The sequence below is a fragment of the Mobula birostris genome, chromosome 31 (assembly GCF_030028105.1).
Source record: "Mobula birostris isolate sMobBir1 chromosome 31, sMobBir1.hap1, whole genome shotgun sequence".
NCBI classification, from domain to species: domain Eukaryota; kingdom Metazoa; phylum Chordata; class Chondrichthyes; order Myliobatiformes; family Myliobatidae; genus Mobula; species Mobula birostris.
In genome coordinates, this window is record NC_092400.1 from 21,889,615 (window position 1) to 21,917,602 (window position 27,988).

The 27,988-nt window shown below is 42.9% G+C and overlaps 1 protein-coding gene across 1 annotated transcript in view; it reads right to left on the reverse strand.

Annotated features, from left to right (window-relative positions):
- The window catches only part of pes (pescadillo), a 42,815-nt gene extending 15,065 nt beyond the window's left edge, over positions 1-27,750 (reverse strand). Inside the window, exons 1-7 of the mRNA XM_072247691.1 lie at positions 27,673-27,750; positions 27,171-27,250; positions 24,574-24,727; positions 19,283-19,392; positions 11,257-11,428; positions 5,519-5,608; positions 409-525 (exon numbers count right to left, since the gene is read on the reverse strand). Of these exons, the coding sequence (XP_072103792.1) occupies positions 409-525; positions 5,519-5,608; positions 11,257-11,428; positions 19,283-19,392; positions 24,574-24,727; positions 27,171-27,250; positions 27,673-27,696 (747 nt within the window). The 5' untranslated portion in view covers positions 27,697-27,750. The remainder of the gene's footprint in view (positions 1-408; positions 526-5,518; positions 5,609-11,256; positions 11,429-19,282; positions 19,393-24,573; positions 24,728-27,170; positions 27,251-27,672) is intronic.
- Between the last annotated feature and the right edge of the window lie 238 nt (positions 27,751-27,988).

Consider the following 27,988-nt stretch of genomic DNA (forward strand, 5'->3'; position numbering starts at 1 on the left):
ATTCAGAAATGTATAATGTTTAAAAAAAAAATGCTTTTTGATTCGTTCAAGCCAATCTGTTCTATCTCTAAAATCTGACTGTATATTTAGCTTTCTCAGATGTGAAAATTTTCAAATAGCACTTGGATCTTTGTCAAATGCTATTTCTATTGTCTTATTCATGTCACTAACATCACAGATTCCAAATTATTTAAACAGACTAAAAGTACATTCTTACTGATGTATAATAATGTAACAATTTAAGTTGGAATAGAGCTTTCAATGGTATTGCTGTACCATTACATCATTCAAGGCCTACAAAAGAAACAGTTTGTTTCCCTTACATATACAATTATGACCAAACTCAAGTTTCAAATCATCTCTGTAACACAAAGAGTTTGGTAACATTTAAGGAAAATCTTAATTTACCTTTGGAGGATAAAGAAGATTGAGGGTCTGGTAGAGTCTGAAGTTGACAAAACCTAGCAGTGTTGTAAAAAACTCAGTAAAGGTGGCCATTACTCTGTAGTCCACATCTGTTGGATGCTGGAAACAAAGTTCAAGAGCTTGAATTAAGAAGCTTAATAAAAGCACAAGAAGCAATCACTTCCAGGGTGAAATAATAGTTTAATATGTGTATGGTGTAAAACTGGACAAGGCCAAGCATACTTTTAAAATAAATGCTTGGGACAAAATGACCTCTTTGACTTCACCTGCAAGAGCTCAATTCCATGTGAAAAGGGACCTACTCTACAAGCCAAGGTGTATACAATGCGCACATACTGTATTTAATAAAACAAGTATTACTAACTTTAAATGGATACAAACTAAATAGTGTATGATTAGTGTAAATCAAGCCAGATCACATATTCAGTGACCTAAAGTAGCCGCTTGAGATATCACTATTAGTCAAAACTTGTCCAACAGCAGGAAGCCCTTTCTGCAAGGGCACAGGCAGTTTTTACAGGAGACTGTAATTAACAGAGAGTTAAGCATTAACCTAAATGGTAACCACATGGCACAATTAAATTTAATTACTTGCTTGAGCGCTCACTGTGATGAGCAACCTCTGGATTATCTATTTAATAATTCAATGGCACAAGATAAAGGAACTAATAAACTCTACTAAACAAAAAACAAAATCAACATAAACATTATTCTTTGTGAAGACATCAAAGTGATGGCCAATATTAAGGCCAGGAAGTAAAATGTGTACAGCCTTTTTGAAGATATTAATGGAGCGCAAATCCCTTCACCGTCAAGTCTAGCTGTACAAATATTTGCAACCGCTGTGATGTTTTCAGTAAGTCACATTGGCAAAGCAAGCAACAACAACCTATAAATGTCCTTCATTTACTGACATCAGGAACAACTGAAGTGATTTCTTAATGATCAGTACGAGCAGAGGCAGATCAGGAACAACAGAATGCAGATTTGATGGGCCAAGTGGCCTAATTTGGCTCCTATATCTTATGGTCTATGGACTTAAACATAGAGGTTGCTCTAAGAAAAATCCCAGACTGTGATCTTGGGTTGTTTTCTCTGGTGTGGCGGCGGCTGAGGGAAGATCTGATAGATTTTTAAGACTTTGAGAGGCACAGATGAAGTAGACTGGAGGCATCTTTTTGCCAGCATAGAAATGTTTAATACCAGAGGGCAAGCATTGAAGGTGAGAGGGGGTAGGATCAAAGGGGATGTGAGGGGTAAATTTCTTACTCAGAGAGTGGTGGATGCCTGGAATATGTTGCCTGGTGTAGCATTACTCCTCTCAGTGCTTTGTGCCACATTGGACTGCAACCTTGTCATTTCTTCAGCATTTCGTCTGATTTTTTTTTTAAAAATGAGGCCGAGTTGCTAGCTCACGGATGGATGGAAAGCGTGCAAGGAGCCGGCTGGATATGAACCTGGGACCACTCCCCTCAAAGTCCGGCGCCATCGGCTGGCTACCCAGTATGGAAGCTGAGGCTTTTAAGGGACATTTAGATAGGTACATGAATATGAGGAAGGTGGAAGGATATGGACAGCATGTAGGCAGGAGGGATTAGATTTTGGGTTTATAAAAAAAATTTACTTTTTAGCTGGTTCGGCCCCATATTGTGGGGTGGAGGGGCCTGTTCCTGTGCTGTTGTTCAAGGTTCAAGGTACACTTGTTATCAAAGTATATATGTACTGTTCTATGTAATAGATAAGTTATCCTGGCACAGTTGAATGCTGTAGATTCAGTAGGTAGGATTTGTAACTAAAAACCAGGCGTATAGACACTTCAAAATAACTTTGATTCATTTCCACAGTGTGATAGAGGGGTACTAAAAAACCACCACCACTGGTCAGGCTGCCAGAAATAAGAACACACATTTTTGGAACAGCACTGCCACCAAGATTAAGAAATATCACATGATTCACATATGGGACCATTTGAACAATGAACAGAAGGAACTACAAAGATCTTTGTTCATTTACTTCCATGATATAATGGGAGCTTTATTGCTAGAAGCCAGCTGCAGTGTCCCAAACCAAAGTTACAAGGGATGCTTTTCAGCAATAGGAAGGCTTTTAAAATATTAAAAAAACACCCACAACATTGCAGTTGGCTAAACAAATGACAAGTAATGGTTCGAGTCCAGTAGCTATCCAACACTGAAGAATGCAACAAAAGCATTTAATATGCCAATTGCTTGACCAAGGAATGCAGAGAAATTAAAAGCCTGCCATTCTGCTGAAGTTATAGCTTCTGGTTTAACTGCAAAATCCCTCTATCTATACAGGATATAAATAATTGAAATATATACCAATTTCTAACAATTGTTTTGGAAAGGAAAATCCCTCCTTTAATTCCTAAATTTTTTTTAAAGCACTATATAAAATAGTTCACATTTTGAAGGTCACCTAAAGCAGATTGTAACAAAAAAATTATTTCGTACCAATGTAGACTGTATTACTAAAACTTGTAACCTTGAAGAGATTTGAAACACGTTCAGATCTGTAAAGGAATTTCCTGTAAATTTCCATAAGCTCAGAGACAGTATAAATGCAAACTTGCAAGAAGGCTACAACTTCCCAATGTTCATGACAAAGCCAAGAGTCAGCATAATTCAAGCACCATGTTACTAGCATGACAGTGCTGCAGTTGTTAACTCATGACTGTATAAATTCAGTTTATGTGCAGGATAAATCTATTGCTTACAACCACTGTGGAAAAAAATGGTTTTGATTAGATGCCAGATTGTTGGTGCTTTCAATAAATGGTGAACCAATTAGAACAGACTTCCTCAAGCTTGTTTCTTTTAAAAAAGTTTACAAATTAATACTTCAAAACTTTTGAACTAATTTTGGGATCACTTACACGAGAGGTCAAACTGTAGAGGTTGTCAATGGTGTCTGTACTCAGAGCAAGGCCATCCCTGATGTACCACAGCTCCATGTTTGACTGATGAAATCACTAAGCTGCTGTTTTTGCATTAACACTTAAAGAACACAGTTTAGCTTGTTTGCAGTAGACTTCTGCCACCTGAAATGTGTTTGAACTGCTTTTAAAAGGTATGGGAAATGGAGCTGAGCGGATAGACTAAATTGCAACTCCAAGGATGAAGGGCTAAGTGCCTTTCTGTAAAATAATGATCAAACTTAAGCTGTTTTTGCAACGTAATTTTAAGTAGGCCTTTCATATTTTAAAAAGATGGACTGGAGGCATGTTACAGTATGATTTTCCATATTTCTTTTCTACCTAGGAAGAAGACCTTTCCCTCCATCAGATGTGTGCAAATTTTCAGAATATTCCTATTATTCCCATTACCGGAACTAAAAAGGAATGTCAAAGACTTGGACTACAGGACAATTTGAAAACTGAACAGACACCGCTTTCATGAATAATACATCAATTCCTGGTGAGAAGATAGCTTTGGAGAAAACAAAAGTTTTTCCTCTCTGATATCACAGTTATGCAAGATCAATTTTATATGAAACAACAGCTTCTGTTAATACTTTCTTTGGGTAAAGGAAATGTACTTGGGCGTACTTTGTGTACGGTTACATGTCATTTGATAAGTATTTAGACTTGACATGACATGATGAAATAAGATGTCAGCAAAGCTGTTCTTCAAATTCTTTGCTACGACGGCCAAAGAAAATTTTTCTCCGGCTGCTGGAAAAATTATTGCATCATTACAGAATCAGGAATTGGGTTACTATACAATATCAAAGTTATTGCTCTACCAATGATTATTATGCTTCAAATATTCATGACATTACCAATTATCAATCGATGCACCATAGAAAGCATCATATTGGGATGCATCTTGGTTTGGGTATGGCAACTGCTCTGCACAGTCATGGGTTCAGCTCAGCACATCAGAGACACTAGCCTCCCCGTTTATGGTCTCTCTCTATTTCTTGCTGACTCAGTAAAACTGCCAAGCAGAATCAAGGACCTCATCCACCCTGAACGTTCTCTCTTCTCCTCCCAGTCACGTGGGGATTGGCTTATTTATCAGTCTGTGTTGGTTGTTGATTGGTCTGTTTAAAAATGGCAGCAGCTCTTCCCCATTGCCACAGCTCTGGTGTCAGGTTTCAAACACCCTGGGCATAAAGAATAGCACATGCGGGAGGCTCTCTTTTTTTAAACCTTCTGTCCCCAGGGCCAGTCTCGCAGAACCATTGGGAAGATAAGTTCCACATGCACTTTTAGTTAAGTATCTGTTTGTTGAACATTTAGCACTGTAGTTCGTGTAACTTGGGGGGGGGGGGGATTTCAATGTTCAAATTTTTTTTACTGTTTGTAAGTAAGTAATTAATATACTTATTCACAGTCAAGTGTTTTCTGTCTCAGTCACCAAACCCGTGAACCTGCTTCCGTGTTACACTCTCCCCCACTGGGCAGAAGACACGGCCTGAAAGCATGTATTACTGGGCTCAAGGACAGCATCTACCCTGCTGTCAGTACAATAGGATAAATTCTTGACCTCAATCTACTTTGTTATGATTGCACACCTTACTGACTACCTGTGCTGTGCTTTCTCTATAGCTGGTGCATTTTATTCTGCATTCTGTTACTGTTTTACTGTGCATCGTGTAATGATCTGATCTGTATGAACAGTAATGCAAGACAAACTTTTCAAATAGTACCTCAGTACAAGTGACAGTGATAAACCAACTCCAATTCCAATGACACTGGCCTGAAACAAACCACATTTCTACAAAAATAGAAAAGCAAAAACTTTACAGATGCTAGAAATATGGAATAAAAACAGAAAACACTGGAGACACAGCTGTCAGGAAGCATCTGTGGGCATGAAAACAGTCAATGTTTTAAATTGTTGACCTGATTAAATCAGGGAAGCAAGAGAAAACAAGTGTTCCCTTGCTTTTCCAGCTCCGAAGAAAAGACATCAACTTGAAATGTGAACTTTGCTTCTCTCCTTCGAGATGCAGCCCGACCTACTGAGTATTTTCCTCATTTTCTGTCTGGTTTCCCCACTTCCATATATCGACTGGCTTTAGCAGCTACCAAATAGCAACGAGGCCATTCTGTCTCAATACTTACATCATGTGCAAATGTGTAGGGTACAATCCAGGTTACTGATTGCCCAAGAATTTCTGCCTGGTAATAAATTCCTTTGATTGACAAGAACACCTAGAAGAAAAATAGTAATGGAGGGTAAATAATTTACAATTAACTTTATTCCTCATTATCAATGTTCAGTCATAACTTGTAACTGCTCTACAATCATATTTACAAAATACAATATCTCCAGCGGCGTATTATATACCTCTCATGTAAAAAAAAGGAAGTATTGTTTATATTAAAGCTTGGCACCAAGTAAGTAGATAGATACTCTATTGATTCCAAAGGAAATTACAGAGTCACAGTAGCATTACAAGTGCACAGATATAGATCCGAGAAGTAGAAAGAGTAAAAAAAAAGTTACCACAAACAGTCTAACAGGAGGGGGTTATCACTTCCTCGGCTATAGGTTGACTAACTGTCGAGCCTAATGTCCGAGAGCAAGAATAACCCCTTTTGGAGCAGCACAGTTCTCTTAGTCTATTTCAAAAGGTGCTCCTCTGAAAAACCAAGGTGAGTAGTAGATTTGCTAGGAAATCTCTTTTTAACACAGTTGCTAGATCAAAGAAAAATTGGAGATCAGAAGTAAAACAGGAAATGCCAGAAATACAGTCAAGTCCCTTCAGCCGATGAAGAATCAAAAATTTGGGGGCAACATCCATTTCTCTCTCCACAGAACCAACTTGTCATAAGTGTTTTGGCCTTTCGTTTATGCTTATTCTCTGAATTTGTTATTTTGCTTCTCCTGGATTTAAGACCGAGTTACGCAAGTACAGGATGTACTTTGCTAAAGGAGTTTAACATCGGCAGTTTCCTTCAGAGCCATCCTGATTTGCTGGCTGTGGCCATTAGTAAACAGTTCACTGCCAACCAATGGAGGTTGTGTGGATCAGGCAACTAACTGGAAATGAAGTTATGTTAGCTCAGTAACCAGCCACTTTCAAGAGAATACAAACTTAGTATTCAGTTAAATACTAAGTTAATACCAGTTAAAACAGCATGTTTCTCAAGGGAAGTGCAAGTAAATGGTTGTTCCAAATGAGCCATCCAGTTGAAGTTTATCATCATTTAGCCGTATTCAGGTATACCACCTAATGAAACAACACTCCTCCGGACCGAAAGGCACAACAAGTTCATAAAACTCACACACGACACAATGTAATATTACCATAAATAAATTAAAAATTAATAAGGTGCCTTTTTGAAACAAGTTAAACAGTAGGACACCACTGGTCCTTCATACACGATGAGACCTGGGTGCTGCAAGGAGATCAGCAGCCCACAGCCTGGGTGAAGAAAATGTTCCCACCCTAGCAGTCCTTATCCTAATGGTATGGTACCTCCTGCCTGATGGGAGGGGTAGGGGGGGGTCAAAGAGATTGCTGGACAGATGGGAGGGATCACTGACCATGCTGAGGGTCCTGTGTATGCAGCGCTCCTGATTAATATCTCTGTGTGGAAGAGAGACCCTGGTGATCTTCTCAGCAGTCCTTGCAATCCTTCGTAGAGACTTGTGGTCAGATACCTTGCAATTCCCATACCGGACAATGACGCAGCTGGTCAGGACACTCTCAATGGAGCTCCTGTAACAATTAGTTAGAACGGAGGGTGCAGCCGTGGGTCATGCACATAAAATTAAACTCACTTAAAATTAAAAGAGGAATTACATAAGCATTTCCAAACTGGTCGACTTCTTTATTGCTATCATAGGGAGCCAAAATGTTTGTAAAACTGCGTCCCGTGCACCTGTTGAGATGTTCATTGTTGAATTTTACTGCACAATTTTCTTAAAAGGTGTCAGGGCGACCTTCAGCTCCCACTGCATTCTGAATCTCCAAATTCCAGACCTGTCCGCTCCTGCGTCAGAACTACGCAACGTGGAAACTGGCTCTTTGGTGCGTCCAATCCAACCATCAAGTACCAACCGAGACCCATCCCATTTCAGAGTATGCATGCCATACACAACCTTGCAATTCATCTTTTTGCAGGCAGCCAGAAAACAGAGACAGTCAGGCGCGCAGGGTCCGAAAAAAAGTACAAATTGTGCAAACAATAACAAAAAAACAATACTTAGAACGTGAACCGCAGGAGTGAGTCCACAGCCACCGAGTCAGTTCAGCAGTGAGTGAGTGCAGCTGGGCCAGCAGCCCGTTGGCTATAGCACAACAACTGCTCTCGAACCTGGCGGCAGGGACCCAAGCACCTGCCCCAAAGGTAGCAGTGAGAGATGGGTTAAACGCTGGCAGGCGGGGACGGGCTTAGGTGGGGGTACCCAGCTGACACTGGTTCCTCCTTCGGCTTTGGTCTCGACACTTTAATCTTTTTAATTTGGCTTGGCGCTTAAATTGGCTAAACGTTGATTCATTTTCTGCTCTTGGGCCTGGGTGCCACAGCCTCAATCGAGCCCGAAGTCTGCTACAGCAATGGCCACCGCGGCTGTACCTGCATTCTCCAGAGACCGATCTGCCAAATCCTTCAGGAAACCACAAAAACGCTAAGTCATTCAGTTGGTTTGAAAATACAACTCCCAAAGGGAAATTACAGGCAATACCTGCGTTTGATATACAACCTGTTTGCAATTCAAGAGCTCATTTAGATATTTCTTAAATACTGAGGAACCCAACCTTCTTGTAAGGTTTGGAGGCTCATGTGGCTCAATGACCTGGAGAGCTATGTTGGCTGGAGTCAGAAGCCTTGTGCTTTGCCCCTTGCCCCTTGGTAGGGTCACCCATGCCGAACAGGTCAAAGGGTAGAGGCAAGCAAGGTCCAGCTCAGGGCTAACAACCCTGACTGGTCAAATAACAATTGTTACAGAAACAGCAATATGCTTCTAAACAGACAGAGATGGAGGACCTTCACTGCTGTCATTAAGGCCAGTGGCATAACGGGCGGTAAGTAAATAGTGAGAATGTGCAGGCCTCCATCACCCACTTAGGCAGTGTACCAGATTATTACCTTCAGGGTGAAAATGTTTTTCCTCAGATGCATCCTAAACCTAATTTAAACAAATGCCCATGTAGCTTCAGATAACACTGCTATACGGTTAGGTTTAAATTACCGACATCTTGCATTAACTTTTGAAGTCACTGGGCACGGTTATCACAGCAGTCCAATACAGGATCATCTAAGCCCCTAAATTCCACTCATACGGTGTTTAACTGGATTATACTTGAGTGTACACTGACAAATGGTACTACTGACAACATTTTTACGGAATATTTTGTTAAAATCATTTAAAGGATACATTTATTGAGGATGACAAAACACCTTCTTCAAACCACCGCACTCAACTGATGAACGCACTCGCAATGTGCTACTGAGAAGGCAGTTTCAGAATTTGGACACAGTGATTATGAAGAAACCATGATATCAAGATAGTGCATGAATTCAAGGGGACTTTCACGATATCCTTGCCCCTCATACCTGCTGGATGCTGATACTTCTCCATCAAATCTTTTCACATGGTCAGGTTCATTTCAGTTGCAAGTAGACTTAAGTGGCTGTGTATATCGATAATACAGATGGAGATGGATGGATATTTCACAAGCCCAACAAATTTGGTTACTGAATTTTGCTTTTATGCAAGAAACAATCCTTCGGTTTTCCTAGTAAAATTACACTGCTTTATCGATAAATATTGTAGATTTCTGTAAGTTTGTTTCCTGTACTGCCTAAAAATAGTATTTCCTAAGAAACACACACAAAATGCTGGTGGAACTCAGCAGGCCAGGCAGCATCTATGGAAAAGAGTACAGTCAAAGTTTCAGGCCGACTCTTTGGCAGGACTGGAGAAAAAAAAGATTTAGAAGGTGGGGGAAGGAGAGACAGAAACACAGGGTGACAGGTGAAACTGGGAGTGGGCGGGATTAGGTAAAGAGCTGGGAAGTTGATTGGTGGAAGAGATACAGGGCTGAAGAAGGGGGAGTCTGATAGGAGCAAAGTGGCAGGGGAGTGGCATTACAGGAAGTTAGAGAAATCGATGTTCATGCCATCAAATTGGAGACTACTCAAATGGAATATAACGTGTTGTTCCTCCAAACTGGGTGTGGCCTCATTGTGACAGAATGGGAATGGGAAGTGGAATTAAAATGGGTGGCCACTGGGAGATCCCGCGTAGGTGCTCGCCGAAACAGTCGGGTCTCACCAATATACAGCAGGCCACACTGGGAGCACCAGATACAGTAGATGAACCCAAAAGACTCACAGGTGAAGTGTTGTCTCATCTGGAAGGACTGTTTGGGGCCCTGAATGGTAGCGAGGGAGGAGGTGAATGGGCAGGTGTGGCACTTGTTCCACTTGCAAGGAAAGTGCCAGGAGGGAGATCAGTGGGGAGGGTCAAATGGACAAGGGAGTCGCATAGGGAGTGATCCCTGCCGAAAGCAGAAAGTGGGGGGCAAGGGAAGATGATGCTTAGTGGTGGGATCCTATCGGAGATGACGAAGGTTCTGGAGAATTACGTGCTTGGCGCAGAGGTTGGTGGGGTGGTAGGTGAGGATAAGAGAAACCCTATCCCTGGTAGCGTGGTGGGAGGATGGGGTAAGAGCAGATGTGCGTGAAGTGGAAGAGGTGCAGTTGAGAGCAGCGTTGATGGTGGAGGAAGGGAAGCCCCTTTCTTTGAAAAAGGAGGGCATCTCCTTCATTCTAGAATGAAAAGCCTCATCCTGAGAGCAGATGCGGGGGACACACGGGAACTGAGAGAAGGGGATGGCGTTTTTACAAGTAACAGGGTTACTACACCACTAGCCTCTGTGTCCACCACATAATTCTCCAGCATTTTCTGGGTGTTGCTTGGACCTCCTGCATCTGCAGATTTTCTTTTGTTTGTTTTCTAAGTAAATTGTCTTTTTTTTTGTATATAATGAACTATTTGCTGCAAAGTTAAGACAGATGCCCCTTCCTGCTTCTAACTCAATGGTTAGCATTGTAGTTAGTCTTTTCACTCTGGAAAACAAAATCTTTCACATCTCACCGTGCAATCATCTAATGTAGGGGTTGCCAACCTTTTTTTTTAATGCCAGGGACTAATACCATTAAGCAAGGGGTCAGTAGACCTCAGGTTGCAAACCCCTGTACTGAGTGGTATGTATTTGGTACATCCAAATACACCGGCTCTTCCAGAGGTCATAAACTACTGTATAACAGAAACTTTAATTACACTCTAAAAAATGTCACCATGTACAGCAAGATCTTATTTAACATACATTTAAACTCCTTTATGAATCTACTTTCCTTCCCCATGTTCTTTCAAAACCAACGACAGTTCAGGTTAATGGGTTTGCAGGGGAGTGAGGATGTGATTCATAACATATTAAGAACAAAGTGACAACCAACAAATGGAATTCTTAGATGATATAACAACGGCCTTATATCAAAGTATCTTTAATATAAGGCCATAGAAAATATAAAGTCCGTTCAGCCAGTAGTTTTAGCTTACATTTAGAAGAAAGCAGTTTCCATTTCTTGTTTGGGAACTGAGAAAGTTGAAATATTACTGCATACAAAAGCTTATTTGTGAGTATTGAAACGCTTTCTTTTTGCAATGCAAGCACCAGCCCAAGTAATTAGTTTGCAAGTCTTCATGACACACAACCTACAGTAGATGACAAAAATGGAAAAGATGCTTGTATTCCCTGTTCTAGAAAGCTATGAATTATTCTCTAAACACAAACATTGTTTTATAAAGAACTTGAACAATATTTATTCAAGTTGACACCCACCTTACAAAGTGACCTCGAGGAAATAACAAAATTCATGAACTCTACGGTCAGGCGCCGACATAACTGAATTGTCTGTACGTGGCATTTCCCAGTCCGAGGGAATGTTGCAAACAAGAAGCACATAGACAATGCATCGTCCAGGTCTCGGAGTGCATCGATAAAGGTTGGATACCTTAAAGGGAACAGTAAAGAAAAAAAGGTTAAATCTAATGTTTTATATAACACATTACATTCAGAATATGCAGTGAACGACACAAGATTGTATCTCACTAAACTGATTATCAGTAAGTTTTGTAAGTGACCTTATGACAATCTGAATTAGAACATTTTAACATGCCTGACACTTCTCCCAACAACAAAAGGCGTTATCAAATTCCTTGAGGAACAACCGAATCAGTTTTTTAAAAAATCCATAGTTTGGGAAAGGAGGGGAAAACAAGGATGTTAAGGGAAATATCTTCGCACTGAGGAGTCCAAGTGTACAAACGTTTGCAATCCCAAGTCTGTGTCCTACTGAAATGGTAACTTCAGGTTTATGTAGTCTGCTACCTTTTGTTCTCAGAATCATTCCACTGGCACGTACAGTCTATGTACTCACTAAAGAGGATGAGAAATCACAGAAAGGATTCACCGTACAATCCGCTAAATGGAAGTATTGTAAGCTAATTCAGAACTTTATTCAACTTGCATGTAAAACATTAAGACATTTCAGAGGCATAATCAAAATAAATCGATCAATGTTAAGACAAAGATCATTCTTGTGAACCTCCTCGGGACCCTCTCCAATGCCAGCACATCCTTTCTTAGATAAAGGGCTCAGAACTGTTCACCATATTCCAAGTGTGGTCTGACCAATGCGTTATAATGTCTCAGCATTGCATCCTTGCTTTTATATTCCAGTAACACAAGTTCAGTTCACACCATCCAGACAGTCTGCTTGAGTATGCACTGATCCAGTTGGGAAAGAGGCAAATTTTAGATAGGGCTTTAAAAGGGCAAGAGCTGTGCAGTCACTGCATCGTGAACGAGGCCTGGACAAGGTTGTTCCTTACTCCCCTGTGAACCCATTAACATGAGCTATAACTGGTAAAAACAGAAACAAACCAGAGGACGATAAGTGGCTCACCTCCTAGTACGCTAAAGCCTTCCTGAACGTGGTCGAACATCTATTTTCCTAGGTGGTGCCAACTCTCTACAATACTTCTGCAGCTTACAACAAGCAAGGGCAAAGTAATCCCTCTATGGGAAGCCCATTCACAACCACAAACTTTCATTTAGTCCTTCAGTCCACCACCGGTTGGCAATGCAAGATGCGCTACAGCAAAAAGTCTTTGGCAACACCTCAAATTCCAGGAGGGCAAAGGGTACAAGTAGTTTTCTTTTGGGGGGGGGGGAGGGACTTGTATTCAAATTCCCATCCAGTTTGTCTAAGCTTATGTTCCCATTTGTTCCCTCTGCTGGACCATCATCCTGAAATTTCCACATCTAACTTTACAGATACAGTTGCTCAAAAGGAAGCTCTCCACCACCTTTTCATAAAGATAACTACAGAAAGACAATGAGTGAAATCATGTCTGTGACATGCTTTCCCAGAAAGATTAATAAATACAGGAGAGGTTTAGAACATGACAATGTCAACTGGATCAGTGCATACTCGAGCAGACTGTCCGGATGGTGTGAACTGGACTTGTGTTAATGGAATATAAAAGCAAGGATGTAATGCTGAGGCTTTATAAGGCATTGGTCAGACCACACTTGGAATATGGTGGGCAGTTTTGATCTTCTATCTAAGAAAGAATGTGCTGGCATTGGAGAGGGTCCCGAGGAGGTTCATGAGAATAAAGGGTTAACATATGATGGCTCTGGGCCTGTACTTGCTGGAGTTTAGAAGAATGGGGGAGGGGGAGATCTCATTTTAATGTATCAAATATTGAGAGGCCTAGATAGAGCAGACGTGGAGAAGAAGTTTCTTATTGTTGGGGAGTCTAGGACCAGCAGGCACAGCCTCAGAATACAAGGGCATAGAACAGTCATCAGTACAGATAAAGGGCCTTGGCCAGAAACATCGACTGTTTCTTTCTGTCCCGATCTGCTAACTTCCTCTAGCATTTTTTGTATGTTACTATGGATCTCCAGCATCTGCAGAATCTCTTGTGTTAGAGACTGAGGGGAGATGGGGGGAAGAACGTTTCTTACCCAGTGGTGAATGGTGAATACCATGCACTAACGTAGAGAAGTGAAACAAGGGTCAATAAAGCACTCGAGAGGTGCCAAGACGAGCACTGGAACTGCCTGGCATTGAAGGATACAGGCCATATGTCAGAATATGCGATGAACATGGAAAAGTGCCCACTGGCTGACATGGGCACAGAGGGCAAAAAGGCCTTTGTTCATGCCCTATGACTCTTCCCTACTCAAGAAAGGGGCAACTGCAGACCTAGACTGATTAGTTATCGGTAGAAACAGAGGCAAAACGAGGTACAAAAGAGGTTTATAATCAGATCAAATGGAACACAAAAGTCCTCAAATGTTTTTGGTAAGGGAAGGGGATGTGGTAAGATTTATAATTTCAAAGCCACTAAAATGTGTGGTGACTGTATATTAACACTGGATCAACATGGTTTAACATTAGGAGAAAACACCACAGAGTTCAAGAGGGAGTATACCGAAGGGAAAGGAGTTAAAAATTTTGTCAAATGGTTTTGAAAGGGTATTTAAGAAGGACTGAAGAAGCTAGCAACACCAGAAGAAAAGACAAGGCAAAAAAAAAGTGCTAGATTCAGTAACAGAAGACATTTCCAGAAAAGGGCGGGGTAAAGTCAGGGCTGAAATTATAGAGAAAGAATTTTAATGCACCATGCAACTTCAGGTGGCTGTTTCGGTCAAATCTGAAGCAGCTTTACAAATCCTTTCATTCAAAATCCAAACAGCAACCAAGATAATTGTGCAAATACATGCTAACAACAGATGCCTGGTCAATCATTAACAGTTTCTAAAGCACCAGTCTCCCTTACTACCATTCAGGGCCCCAAACAGTCTTTCCAGGTGAGGCGACACTTCACTTGCGAGTCTGTTGGGGTCAGCTACTGTATCTGGTGTTCCCAGTGTGGCCTCCAGTATATTGGTGAGACTGACGTAGATTGTGAGACGGTTTCACCGAGCGCCTACTCTCCTTATATTCCGCCTGGGTAGCCTCCAACCTGATGGTGTGAACATCGATTTTTCGAACGTCTGGTTCCACCCCCACCCCCCCACCGCTTCACCATTCCCCAGTCCTGTTTCTCTCTCTCTCACCTTCCCTTCTTACTTGCCCATCATCTCCCTCTGGTGCTCCCCCCCTTCCCTTTCTCCATGGTCTTCTGTCCTCTCCTATACCCCTTCTCCAGCTCTTTATCGCTTCACCAATCAAGTTCCCAGCTCTTTACTTCACCCCCTCTCCTGGTTTCACCTATCATCTGCTACTTTGCACTTCTTCATGCCTTCAGTCGACATTGTCACCATCATTGTACTTCTTCCTACCCACCCCCGCCTCCTTAGTCTGACCCCTTCACCCTTCCTTTCCAGTCCCGATGAAAGGTTTGGGCCTGAAATGTAGACTGTTTATTCTTTTCCACAGATGCTGCCTGACCTGCTGAGTTCCTCCAGCATTTTTGTGCGTCACTCTGAGCTGAAATAGCTCCCCCATTAAAACAAAGATAATTGTAAATATGAGGAATTCTGCAGATGCTGGAAATTTAAGCAACACACATCAAAGTTGCTGGTGAAAGCAGCAGGCCAGGCAGCATCTCTAGGAAGAGGACTAGGTCCTGACGAAGGGTCTCGGTCTGAAACGTCAACTGTACCTCTTCCTAGAGATGCTGCCTGGCCTGCTGCATTCACCAGCAATTTTGATGTGTGGTAATTGTAAATGTGGTGTTAATTAACTGTCAAGAGCTATTTCTCACAAAATGTCCATTCTACATCAGCTAACATCATTAAAGCTTATAAAACATGTTTTTCTAGCATCAAAAAACATTTTCGGAAAAACAAAAACACAAACACCTTCTGCGTCAATAGCAACTCACACAAAATGCTGGAGGAACTCAACAGGTCAGGCAGCATCTATAGAAATCAGTAAGCAGTTGACATTTCAGGCCGAGACCCATCATCAGGACTGGAAAGGGAGGGGGGAGGGGGAGGGCGCCAGAATAAAAAGGTAGGGGGAGTGGAAGGAGGCTAGCTGGAAGTTGATGGGTTAATCCAGGTGAGTGGGAAAGGTAAAGGGCTGGAGAAGAAGGAATCTGATAGGAGAGGAGTGTAGGTCAGGAAGGGAAGGAAAGAAGGAGGGGCAGCAGGGGGAGGTGATAGACAGGTGAGAAGAGGTAAGAGGCCAGAGAGGGAAATAGAAAAACAGGGAAGGGGGAAGGGATTTTTTAAAAAATCGGATGGAGAAATTGATTTTCATGCCATCAGATTGGAGGCTACCCAGACGTAAGATGAGATGTTATTCCTCCACCCTGAGGGTGGCCTCATCATGGCACAAGAGGAGACCATGGACTGACACGTCAGAACTGGAATGGGAATAAGAATTAAAATGGTTGGCCACCGGGAAATTCCACTTTTGGTGGGTAGAGCGGAAGTGTGCAACAAGGCAGTCCCCCAATTTACGACGGATCTCGCCAACGTGGAGAAGGCTGCATCAGGAGCACTGGCATGCAATCAACAACCCCAACAGATTCACACCTGGAAAGACTGTTTGTGGTCCTGAATGGAGGTGAATGGGCAGATGTAGCACTTTGGCTGCTTGCAGGGCTAAGCGCCGGGAGGGAGATCAGTGTGGAGGGACAAACGGACAAGGGAAATCGGAGGGAAAAGTGGGAGGGTGCAGAGGTAAAGTTTTGTTTGGTGGTAGGATCCTTTTGGAGATGGCAGAAGTTGCAGAGAGCCTCACGGGGTGGTGGAATGGTAGGTTAAGAGAAGAGCATCTCTATCCTTGTTAAGGCAGTGGGAAGATGGGTTGACTGTAGATGTTCTGGAAATGGAGGAGTTGCGAGTGAGGGTGGCATCAATAATGGAGAAAGAGAAACCGTGTCCTTTGAAGCAGGAGGACATTTCTGATGTCCTGGAAAGGAAAACCTCATCCTGGGAACAGATGTGGTCGCATCAAAGGAAATGAGAAAGGGGAATAGCATTTTTACTGGAGTCAGGGTGGGAATTGGTAGGTTTATAAAAGATGTCAGTAAACAGTTTGTCTCCAGAGATGGGGACAGAGATCGAGAAAGGGAGGGAGGTGTCAGAAATGGACCAAATGAATTTAAGGGCAGACTGTAAGTTGGAGGCAAAGTTGATGAAATTGATGAGCACAGCATGGGTGCATGAAGCACCAATGTAGTGAAGGAAATCTTGGGGGCACTACCAAGGAAGGCTTGAAACATGGACTGCTTTAGGTAGTCAACAAAAAGGCAGGAATAGCTGGGGCAGATGCAGATGCCCACACCTACCCCTTGAGTCTGAAGAAACAGGGAGGAGCCAAAGGAGAAATTGTTGAGTGTGAGGACCAGTTCTGCCAGACGGAGGATGGTGGTGGGGGGAGGGGAACTAGTTGATTCTGTTATTGAGAAAGAAGCTGAGAGCTTTAAGGACTTCTTGATGGGGGATAGAAGTGTGTAGACACTCGACATCCATGGTGAAAATGAGGCAGCAAGGGCCAGGGAATTGTAGGTTGTTGAGGAGATCAAGAGCATGTGAAGTGTCACGATGTAGGTGGGAAGGGACTGAACTGAGGGGGACAGAATGGAGTCGAGGTATGAGGACACCAGTTCAGTGGGGCAGGAGCAGTGGAGATGTTTGCGGATCTTGGGTTGGAACTATGAGTTTGTGGCGACAGATGGGAGTTCTCCAAAGCTGATGAGATCAGTGATAGTGTGAGAGACAATTTTCTGGTGGTCCCTAGCGCGGTCCTCTTCAAGGGGTAGATAAGAGGAGGTGCCTGAGAGTTGCTGCTGAACAGGGTGTACGTGACGTGGATCGTGACGCTGCCTGCATCAGAGGCGTTGGTGCATGAAGGAGGTGTGCAGCCTAACGACAAGCCTAACGTCTTAGTCGCTTTTCTTGTGCCTGTAAAACTCTGTCAGACATTGTTAATGTGGAACGCTGCGAGTCGGATTCACTGATTCATTGGTGGATGGCAGGGGAGCTGTGTGGCTGGTCATATCTAATGGTTTCTAGGTTTCTAGTCGCAGTGTTGCCTGTTTACAGCCACCCAGGAGAGAGGCATCAGAGTCAGTACGGCGTGGCGTCCAAGCTGGGGTCTGTGCTGCCCCCTAGTGTTCGTTCGGCAGAAGACAAGCTGTCCTGTGTTCCGGTGCAGATTTCTGCACCATTCATGGACTCAGGGCCTTGGGACTATATTTTTTTTTGAGTGACTGCATTTTTCTGATATCTTATATGTGCTTTGTGCTGTGTGTGACTGTTGGTACTGTGAGTTGCACTTTAGCCCCAGAGTACCACTGTTTTGTTTGGTTGTATTCATGGGTGTTCACGTATGGCTGAATGACAATTAAACATGAATTATGAACTATGACAAAAGCAAGGCCTGTGCTCAGGACAGAACATTCCGCCTCACAGAGGGGAAGATCGGAATGAATGGTGAAAACACAGCAGGGATTAGAGAGGGGAGTACAGTTGGTGGCATCATAGGAGGGAGGTTTGGGGGAGGAAGGGAGGAAGATGGAAGCTCCGAGGACCCCAGGTGATGGTGAAGCCTGAGAGATCTGGGGTTGGAGAGTGGTGGTGGGGGAAGGGGAGATCTCCTTTCAAGATTGAGGAATATGTGACAAAAACCAGGTAAATTGTCACACATTGGTCAAAATCTAACTGAATGGCAAATCTTGGTCAAGGAGATCCAAATTTGCTAAAAGGAGGATACGACAGTATGTCAGATGATAAACAGATTCAAGTCTTTCACACCACCATCATCCTCATTTGCTTCTCTCCCTGATTCCCCATCACTTCTGACTGATTAACATGCTGCTCCCAAGTTGCTCTTGTAGCAGAGTATCTGGAGGATTGCTTTTCCATCTGCAAGTCTTTGTGTCTCTGATTTGCATCATCACACATGAAGTAAACTGCAGCCAGGAAGCTGCGCCACGTCAGGAGAGGCATGTTGAAACAGCCCTGTCGAAGGCCCCTGTGCCTTTTTTGTGTGGGCACCAGCTGCAGTGATACCTGGCTTCATGTCATTTGTAAAACTCCAGTTCTGAGCTAGCAAATGCACTGACTCCCCACCCCCTTACCATATAATCATAGCAAAAAAGCCCCCAGAGAGACCTTGATCTACAGTCCATCAAAAACAACAGTCCACACAAGTCAGTACTTTGTTACCTCAGACAGGCCCTCCCTCTCTCCAACGTGAGTGGAGGCCAGCAACTCATGGTTTCTCTTTCAGCCCAACTCTGCTCAGATACATTTGCCAATTTCCACCATTTTAAATAGAAACTTTTGGGCAATGAAGGATGTTACTTTAAGCAGCTGAAACCAAACAACCGGTAGACACTGGAAGTCGGAAATAAAACAGAAGATGTTGGGGGAAAAGCCCAGGCATTTGTGGAAAGAGACACATAGTTAATATTCAGGCTGAAACTTTGTAGACCTTAGGAAAATACAACTAGAAGTATGGTCTTTATATTCTAGTACCAGTAATAGTGACAAGAAAGAGTTAGCAAGTAAAATACCCAAAAATTAATAAAAGCCTGTTACAATTAATTTGTTCAACATAATTAAACTTAAAAAATATCAAATGTATCTTAATACCAGTGAAACACTTCCTTTTATTTACATTGCTTAAAAAATATTTGCATAGTGCTGTAGTGCTCGATGACCATGTCTGCTCTCAGGACTTTTTTGTTACACATTCTAACATTCTTTTATTGTCTTTAATATGTCCACTGTAAAGGCTGACCTCATACTTTTAAGGCATAGCAAGAACAATGTAATGCATAGAAGCAGGTAGGATTTAATAAATATCAATAGATTCCTCACAGATTACCTTTCTTTAACAATATGATCCAGCTTATACACAGGTTTATTGTCCTTGAGCCTGTCAACCGTACTCCATTCTGCTTTTCCAAAGGCCTTACGGAGTTTACGAACAAATACCTGAAAAAGCATAGCCAAGTAGCACAGACTTTACTCAACAATTCATCCCAAGTGTTAAGTTTCCTTTAAAATGGATACAGAATACACTAATACCTACCCTTAAAAGAAGTCACAAACCTTTTAAATAAATTTCTATTGAAGTAGAAGTTGAAGAAAATGGAAATACTGCAAACATATCCTCGGGACAGAGACTCATAACCATTGAGCTATGTAGGTTATTATAACTCTACTTACAGAGGTCCTTCAAAAAAAAATACAGAAACTGCTAGAGACACATCTTTTCCTGTTAAATTTCAGAATAAACAACTAATTGGATTACAACAGGCATCCAGAACCTCAGCGGTGAAGCTGGCAGAAGATGATGACACATCACAATGGCAGTGACGGTGCGGGAAGGCTGCAGCAGTGAAGCTGGCCACTTGACCTTGACCCCGATCTGTCACGGACCGTGTGCTGGCTGTCCAATCATCAGCCTTGGCACGTTAAGCAAAGTCACACACAGATGTTCTCCATTAAGGGGATCCACCAAAGCCTTAGGACAGGGGTTCCCAACCTGGGGTTCACGGACCCCTTGGTTAATGGCAGGGGTCCACTACTTGGTGGGTGGGGGAGTGCAGATGCTTTCTGCTAGAATAAGTGCAGGGAGAGTTGATGCTGCTGCTACCACTTGTGCATGGGAGGGGCAGGGGACTTCGGGGCTTTTACGGTTTTTCTGTCATAGATACTTAGTAATTTTTCTTCTGTTTTGAGGATGTCTGCGGAGAGTAAGAATTTCAGGAGGTATGTTGAACGTACTCTCTGACATACATGGAACCATTGAACCATTGAATTCACCCTGCAGTCTGAGAAGGTAAAGTCAGATGTATCAGTATTACAGTGGAATAAAATGAGGCATGAAAGAGGAGCTGGCCAAAGTTGATTGGAAAGGGACACTGGAGGGATGATCGCTGAACAGCAATGGCTGGAGTTTCTGTGAGCAATTCAGCAGGCACAGGGTCGATGCATCCCAGAGATGAAGCAGTATTCTAAAGGGAGGATCAGCAACTGTGGCTGACTGGGGAAGTCAGAGACAGCATAAAAAGAGAGAGCATATAACATAGCAAAAATGAGTGGAAAGTTAGAAGATTGGAAAGCTTTTAAAAATCAACCGAAGGCAACTAAAAAAGCCATAAGGAGAGAAAAAGACAAAATATGAAGGTAAGCTAGCCAATAGTATAAGATACCAGAAGTTTTTCAAGAGTTACAATGAGTAAAAGAGAGGCAAGAGTGGATATTGGACCACTGGAAAATGATGATGGAGAGGTAGTAATGGGGGACAAAGAAATGGCAGATGAACTTAATGAGTATTTTGCTTCAGTCTTCACTGTGGAAAACACCAGCAGTACGCCAGAAATTTGAGAAGATCAGGGAGCAGAAGTGAGTGTAGTTGCTATTATTAAGGAGAAGCTGAAAAATCTAAAGGTAAGTAAGTCACCTGGACCAGATGGACTAATCCCCAGGGTTCTGAAAGAGGCAGCTGAAGAGATTGTGCTGGCATTAGTAATGATCTTCCGAGAATCACTAGATTCTGGAATAGTTCTGGAAGACTGGAATATTCTAAATATTAATTGGAATTGTTTGACTAAACAACCAGCAGGATAGACAAAGGAGAGTCAACGGATGTTACTTGCTTGGACTTGCAGAAGGCCTTTGACTATGTGCTGTACATGAGACTGCTTAGGAAGGCAAAAGCCCATGGTATTACAGGAGAGATACTAGCATGGATAGAAGATTGGCTGACTAGTAGGAGGCAAAGCGTGGGGATAAAAGGGCCTTCTCTGGTTGGCTGCAACTGCCTGGTAGTGTTCCACAGGGGTCAGTATTGGGACCACTTCTTTTCAGGTTGTATGTCGATAATTTGTCTGATCAAATTGATAGCTTTGTAGACAAGTTTGCGGACAATACAAAGATAGGAGGAGGGGCAGGTAGTGTTGACGAAGCAGGGAGCCTGCAGAAGGATTTAGACACATTGGTAGAATGGGAAAAGAAGGGGCAGATGGAATGTAGTGTAGGGCAGTGTGCGTGCACTTTGGTAGAAGGAATAAAGGTGTAGACTATTTTCCAAATGGGGAAAGAATTCAAAAATCAGAGGTGCAAAGGGCCTAGGGAGTCCTTGTGCAGGATTCTCTAAAGATTAACTTGCATGTTGAATCCGTGGTAAGGAAGGCATTCATTTCCAGAGGATTAGAATATAGGAGCATGAATGTAATGCTGAAGTTTTATAAAGCATTGATCAGACCACACCTTACTGTGAGCAGTTTTGGGCCCCTTATCAAAGAAAAGATGTGCAGGCATTGGAGAGGGTCAGAGGAGGTTCACGAGAATGATTCCGGGAATGGAAGGGTTAACATACAAGAAGCATTTGATGGCTGTGGGCCTGTACTTACCAGAGTTTAGAAGAATGGGAGGGGATCTCAGTGAAACGTATCAAATATTGAAAGGCCTAGATAGAGCAAACATGGAGAGGATGTTTCCTATAGTGAGTGAGTCTAAGAGTAGAGGGCACAGCTTTAGAACAGAGGGGCATCTATTTAGAACCGAGATGAGGAGGAGTTTCTTTAGCCAGAGGGTAGTGAACTTGTGGAATTATTTGCCACACACGGCTGTGGAAACAAGTCATTGGGTACATTTAAAGCGGAGGTTGATAGGTTCTTGATTAGTCAGAGTCTCAAAGGTAATGGGGAGAAGGCAGGAGAATCAGGTTGAGAAGGATAATAAATCAGCCATGATGGAATGGCAGAGCAGACTTAATGGGCTGAATGGCCTAATGCTGTTCCTAAAGTATGTCTTATGGAAACAGTGAGGTCTAAAACACAGTACAGTCACATACAGCAAGCCCCTGAGTGACATGGCCTGACAATTGGTGCATGGGATGCTGCCCTGCAGCCACATGTCCGCAAGAACAAGTAAGCAGCAGCGCCTCCTCTCGTGCTATCAGTCACAGACAAAGCCAATCCATCCTGTCTGCCAGGGAGCAAGCCCAGAGACCAACACCGACGCGAGAGCCGGCCTGCAGGGGCCAGCTCCCAATACACCACAGAATTCAGCCGCCTGTTTTGTTATTTGGAGATACAATGCAGAAGAGGCCCTTCGGGCCTAATGAGCCAAGCCACCAGCAACCACCTATTTAACACCGGCCTAATCACGGGACAATTTACAACAACCAATTAACCTACCAGTCTTTGGGCTGTGGAAGGAAACCCATGAGGTCTCGGGGAGAATGTACAAACTCCTTACAGGCGGCGCCAGAACTGACCTCTGAATACGGAAGCCCCGAGCTGGAATAGTGTCACGCTAACTGCTACTGTGAGTCCTGCCACGCCTTCCTTTTCTCCCACACAGCCTCCGGCACCTTCTCCGCTGGGTGGCCGTAACAGCCGACACTGCGGCCTCAGGGCCTGGTCCACACAGCAACTGAGGCTGCGCACCTCCCCCGCCATCGATCTCACCAATGAGGCAATGAGCCAGACTTGGGAGTATTGTACTTTGTATTATCAATATCCAGCCGCGTCTTACAATCAGAAGAAAAATGTTTTAAGGTGCACATTTGCACAAATTGTTTAGATCCAGAAAGACTGCTGCAGCCAAGTGTGTGCGAAGGAGATGACGGTTGACTTCGGGAACAATAAGGCAGAGGAGCCTCAGCTCCCACATCTCCAGCTTCAGGAACCATCAACCTCCTGAACCAGAGTGGCTAACTTCACTCACCTCAACAATGAATTATTTCCCCAACCTATGGACTCACTTTCAAGGACTCTAAAAACCTACGTTCTCAATATTATTTATTTATGTGAATGCCTGTAACAGAATGAACTTTGAGGGGGAAGGAAGGTAACATATGCCAGTCTATACTGGTGTACCAGCACTGGAGAGGGCCAGCAGTTTTAAACTCCTGGGCATTAACGTACTGAATAACCTGCTCTGGGCCCAGTTTATAGATCAACCCCAAGGAAGGCATGCAGAGTCTTTAAACACGAGATGCTGGAAATCCAGAGCAACACACACAAAATGCTGGAGGAACTCGGCTGGTCAGGCAGCATCAATAGAAATGAATAAACAGTCGGCGTTTTTGGTCAAGCCCCTTCATCAGGACTGAAAATGAAGGTGGAAGACGCCAGAATGAAAAGGGGAAGGGGGTTAGCTAGAAGGTGATAGTGAAGCCAGGTGGCTGGGAAAGGTTAAGGGCTGGAGAGGAAGGAATCTTTGTTTTCTTACAATGTTAAGGTTTGTAATGTCACAGGACACTCTAACAAACCTCCATAGTGGTACTGTTGAAAGTATCTGGATTGGCTGCATCATGTCCTGGAATGGAAAACTGAACGCACAGGAAGGTGAGAAGCTGCAGAGTAATGGACTCAGCCCAACACATCAACACATCCCTCCTCACCATCTGTACAATCCACGAGGTGTTCCATCAAGGAGACAAAATGCCCACAATCTGAGCAGCCCAATCTTCTTGGGAGCGTCTTGGACAAGGGGGCACAGCCTCAAGGTAGCGGGGTGTCCATTTAAAACAAATGCGGAAAATTTCTTTAGCCAGAGGCTGGTGATTTGTGGAATTTATTACCACAGGCAGCTGCGGAGGCCAGGTTGTTAGGTGCACGTAAGGCAGACCTTGATAGGTTCATGATTGGACACGGCGTCAAAGGCTACGGGGAGAAGCCGGGGAGTGGGGTCAAGGAGAGGAAAGGAAAGAATCTCAGCCATGATTGAACAGCAGAGCAGACCCGATAGGCCAAATGGCCTAATCCTACTCCTATTCTATTACTATCAGGCAAGAGACAAAGATGCCTTAAGTCCCAACACACCAGATTCAAGAACAGCTACTTCCCTTCAACCACTCGGTTCTTGAACCAACCTGGACAAACCTAATTACTCTACCAGTATAGAATCTCTAACCATTTTTGCACGACAAGGGGACTTTGTTAATTGCCCTAAATGTGATCCTTCTTGTAAAAATTCATGTTTAATTTATGGTTTTGTTGTGGACTTTACGTATCTGATAGCATATGCCTACAATGCTGCTGCAGGTACGTTTTTCACTGCACCCCTGCACATGTGCAAGACAATAAAACTCGACTTTGGCTTTCTATAACGTGCATACATCATATTGTTCATTTAAGAAGATTAAACAGAACTTACCTTATACTCACGAAACTTGCTCACAATGGGTTCATGCAGCAAAAACTTTATATCTTTGACAAGATAAAAAGTGCGTGGAGCTGTGGAACCTTTGTTCACCTTCTTCTTGTGCTTGGGTTCATGAGGGTAGATCCCCTTCAGAATGCAGAGTCGCCTGTTTAAAAGGAAAGGCATCATGGATGTTGCAACTATTTTTGTTTAGGAACAGAAGTTATTAACTTGGCCCATTAAACCTTTGTATGAGTATGCTCTAGATTTTTCTCTATTGAACCCTCATTCAGAACTTTACCTTTGGACCTGACGAATGCTTGTTAGCACCATTCTCATTCTCAAGAAATTTCAACTCAACATTCAAAGTACGTATGTGGCACCATACACAACTCTGTGATTCATTCTCGTGAGCATACTCAGTAAATCTATAGAATAATAACCGTAACAAATTTAATGAAAGACCTGGACATCTTCAAAATTCCACTACTTATAAGTACCTATAGGCTAATTTGCACTACATCCTATTTAAGCATAGTGATTTTGACTGACACCTTAAAACTTTCATCTACTTTTTCAAAATGCCCCCCATTCTCATATTTCCAATTTCTGTATCTCACCCAGTGAGACTTGAAATGACTATTCTCTGACTCAGTTCAATGTACCTCAAGAAAGGAGTGATCTCCTCCATCCAGGCCATATGCCACATCTACTACCATCCAGCAGGAGGTACGGGAGCCTCAATTCTCACACCACCAGGTTCAAGAATAGCTACTTCTCTTGAAGCATTCAGTTCTTGAACCTGCTGGCAAAGCCCTAATCACGACTGATTCACAACATCAAACACAAGAGATTCTGTAGACGCTGGAAATCCGAAGCAGCAAACACAAGACAGTCAGCAAGTCAGGCAGCATCTATGAAAAAGAGGAAACGGTCGACATTTCTCACTGAGACCCTTCTTCAGGACACAACATGCTCTTTTCTCACTGCTGCCATCAGGTAAAAAGTACAAGAGCCTCAAGACTTGCACCTCTAGATTCAAGAGCAGATACTGGCCCACAACCATTAGGCTCTTGTACAAAGGGAATAACAACACTCACCTCCCATCTGTTGAGAGGTTCCCACAGCCAATGATCTCACTTTAAGATCTCCTTATCGTGTTACCTCATGTTCTCATTATTTATATTTGTATTTCCAGTTTGTTGTCTTCTGCACTCTGGTTGATTTTTCATTGATCCTGTTATAGTTTCTATTCTATAGATTTGCTGAATATGCCCATAGGAAAATTAATCTCATTGCATATGGTGACACATATGTATTTTGATAATAAAGTTTACTTTGAACTTTTCAAAATAAATTATCCACACTACAGCCACTTTGCACTAAAGTGGACTTTGTTTTTCTTTTCTAATTGTTTTCTTTATTGTAAAAACTGTGCACAATGTTCATATTAATCTTGTGGCCGTGTCCCCATGATGGAATTTCATTGAACACACATGTATTTGTGCATATCACACAACAAACTTAACCTTGAACCACAGGTTAACAGATCAAATTAAGAGATGCAATTGTGTCAGGAATTCACCTTCAAACGTTCTAGGATATTGCCAGAGCTGTTAACTGAAGAGCAAAATGCAAGTAGCCAGTGTATCTATACTGGATTAACAACGCACACTCAAGGAAAATATCTCTCGAGGAATAAAATAATAAAGTTTTAATTGTGGTTTATATGACATCAGCTAATTCCACATTACACTGGACAATAAAGACTTTGCTTCATGAATACTAATGGATGTATCTTATGGACTTTGGGCTTCTGATCATGAGATTCACCATGAATTTCCCTAGCACACACTATATTTTTTGAAATTTTATTTCAATTCATACTTCAAGTCAAAATAACCAATGTCAAGACTAAGGAAGGGTTTCTTTTGGTTCACGAATCAAATAGATCATCAGTGACAGGCAATTTGAAGAACTTCCAGTGAGACCGGAGAAAATCGCACAAGAGGCATTCAAGGATGTTGTTGAAAATGCTCTTGATAACTACGTACAGCTGGTTGACAATGTACCTCAAGCATACAAGACTATGAAGTCCAACATGTCACTAGATTCATTTTCTGCATTCCCATTTAAACCTCTTCCCCGCAAATCTTGGCACTGTCAGTGCCGACCATGGTGAAAGCTTTCACCAGGACATTGCAGTCATGGAAAAACAGTATCAGAGCTACTGGAACCTATCACTGCTGGCTGATTATTGTTAGACACTGCGACACTAGGAGTACAAACGAAAACCATCAACAAAACACCTTTAGCCAAGCTGAACTATTGCAAAGAGTCAGCACCTTTATGCAATTAAGCACGTTATATTCAATAAGAATTAATTTCTTACTTCTCCAAATCCCTACGTGATACAAGTATTGAAATTATCTTTGTGTTCAGCTTCAGTCTTACATAAACAAATAAAAAAATTCTGAGGAAGCAACACTTACAGAAAAAAAATTGTTGTCCAGTGTTAACAAAGCAAAAAAAAAGTGACACAACTGTGAAACCAAGGCAATACTCTCAATTTTGAAAAGCATAAGCTCTTCTAACAGGTAACATCTCACCTGAAATCTGCAAGACTGAGCTGCAACTTCTTCCTGGCTTTATTTCTGGTAATGTAGTTTGTAGCTGCTCCCCTTTCATACTGGTGGGAAAAGAAACGGCTACTTTACTTGTTGTAGCATACAAGTCATAATTTATTTTGCTGGAGGTGGGGCCTTGGAGTGGTAGCGCAGTCTCTGACAGCAATAGGGGTGAATGGTGAAGGCAGATCGCCTGGATTCAGCAAAGGGGGAGCTGACAAGTTACACCCCAACTTCTGGTGGAGGGGGTCCATCAGAAACAGCACCAGGGGAGGGGACGGCTGGAGTTGGGGGTGTACTGGTTACAACCTGGATAAAGCGAGTCCAGGCTGATGTTGGTGGCCGGCTGGGAGGGCTTGTTGCTGGCGTGAGGAAGGGATGGTGGGAAGGTGAGGGCGGGAAAGGGGTGGTGAGGGTCCGCAGCGACAGACGAAGAGGAGGAACAGTCCGACCAGACCCGCCGGGGCCCCCAAATCGAACGAACCTTCTTCTTCTCCAAACCTCCCATGTTGTCGCCGCCACCGGGCTCCGCACATGGGCAGCAAGGAAGGACCCCGGGCCTTCCACGGCCAGTGGCGTCCGCAGCCCCCGCCGCACCGGAATATCGGCGAACGGCACAGTTTTTTAAAATTTAACCACAAAGTTCACACTTTTATTTAAAACATTATAACGGATTACTCAGAAGTAAAACGCGCGGTTGTGAATTAATGACAGGCAGCCTGTGGGTTGCACGCTGGCCCTCATAGATGACCTTTGACTGCGGGTGGGGTTAGGGAGCTGTTGCTATGGTTCCATTTGGG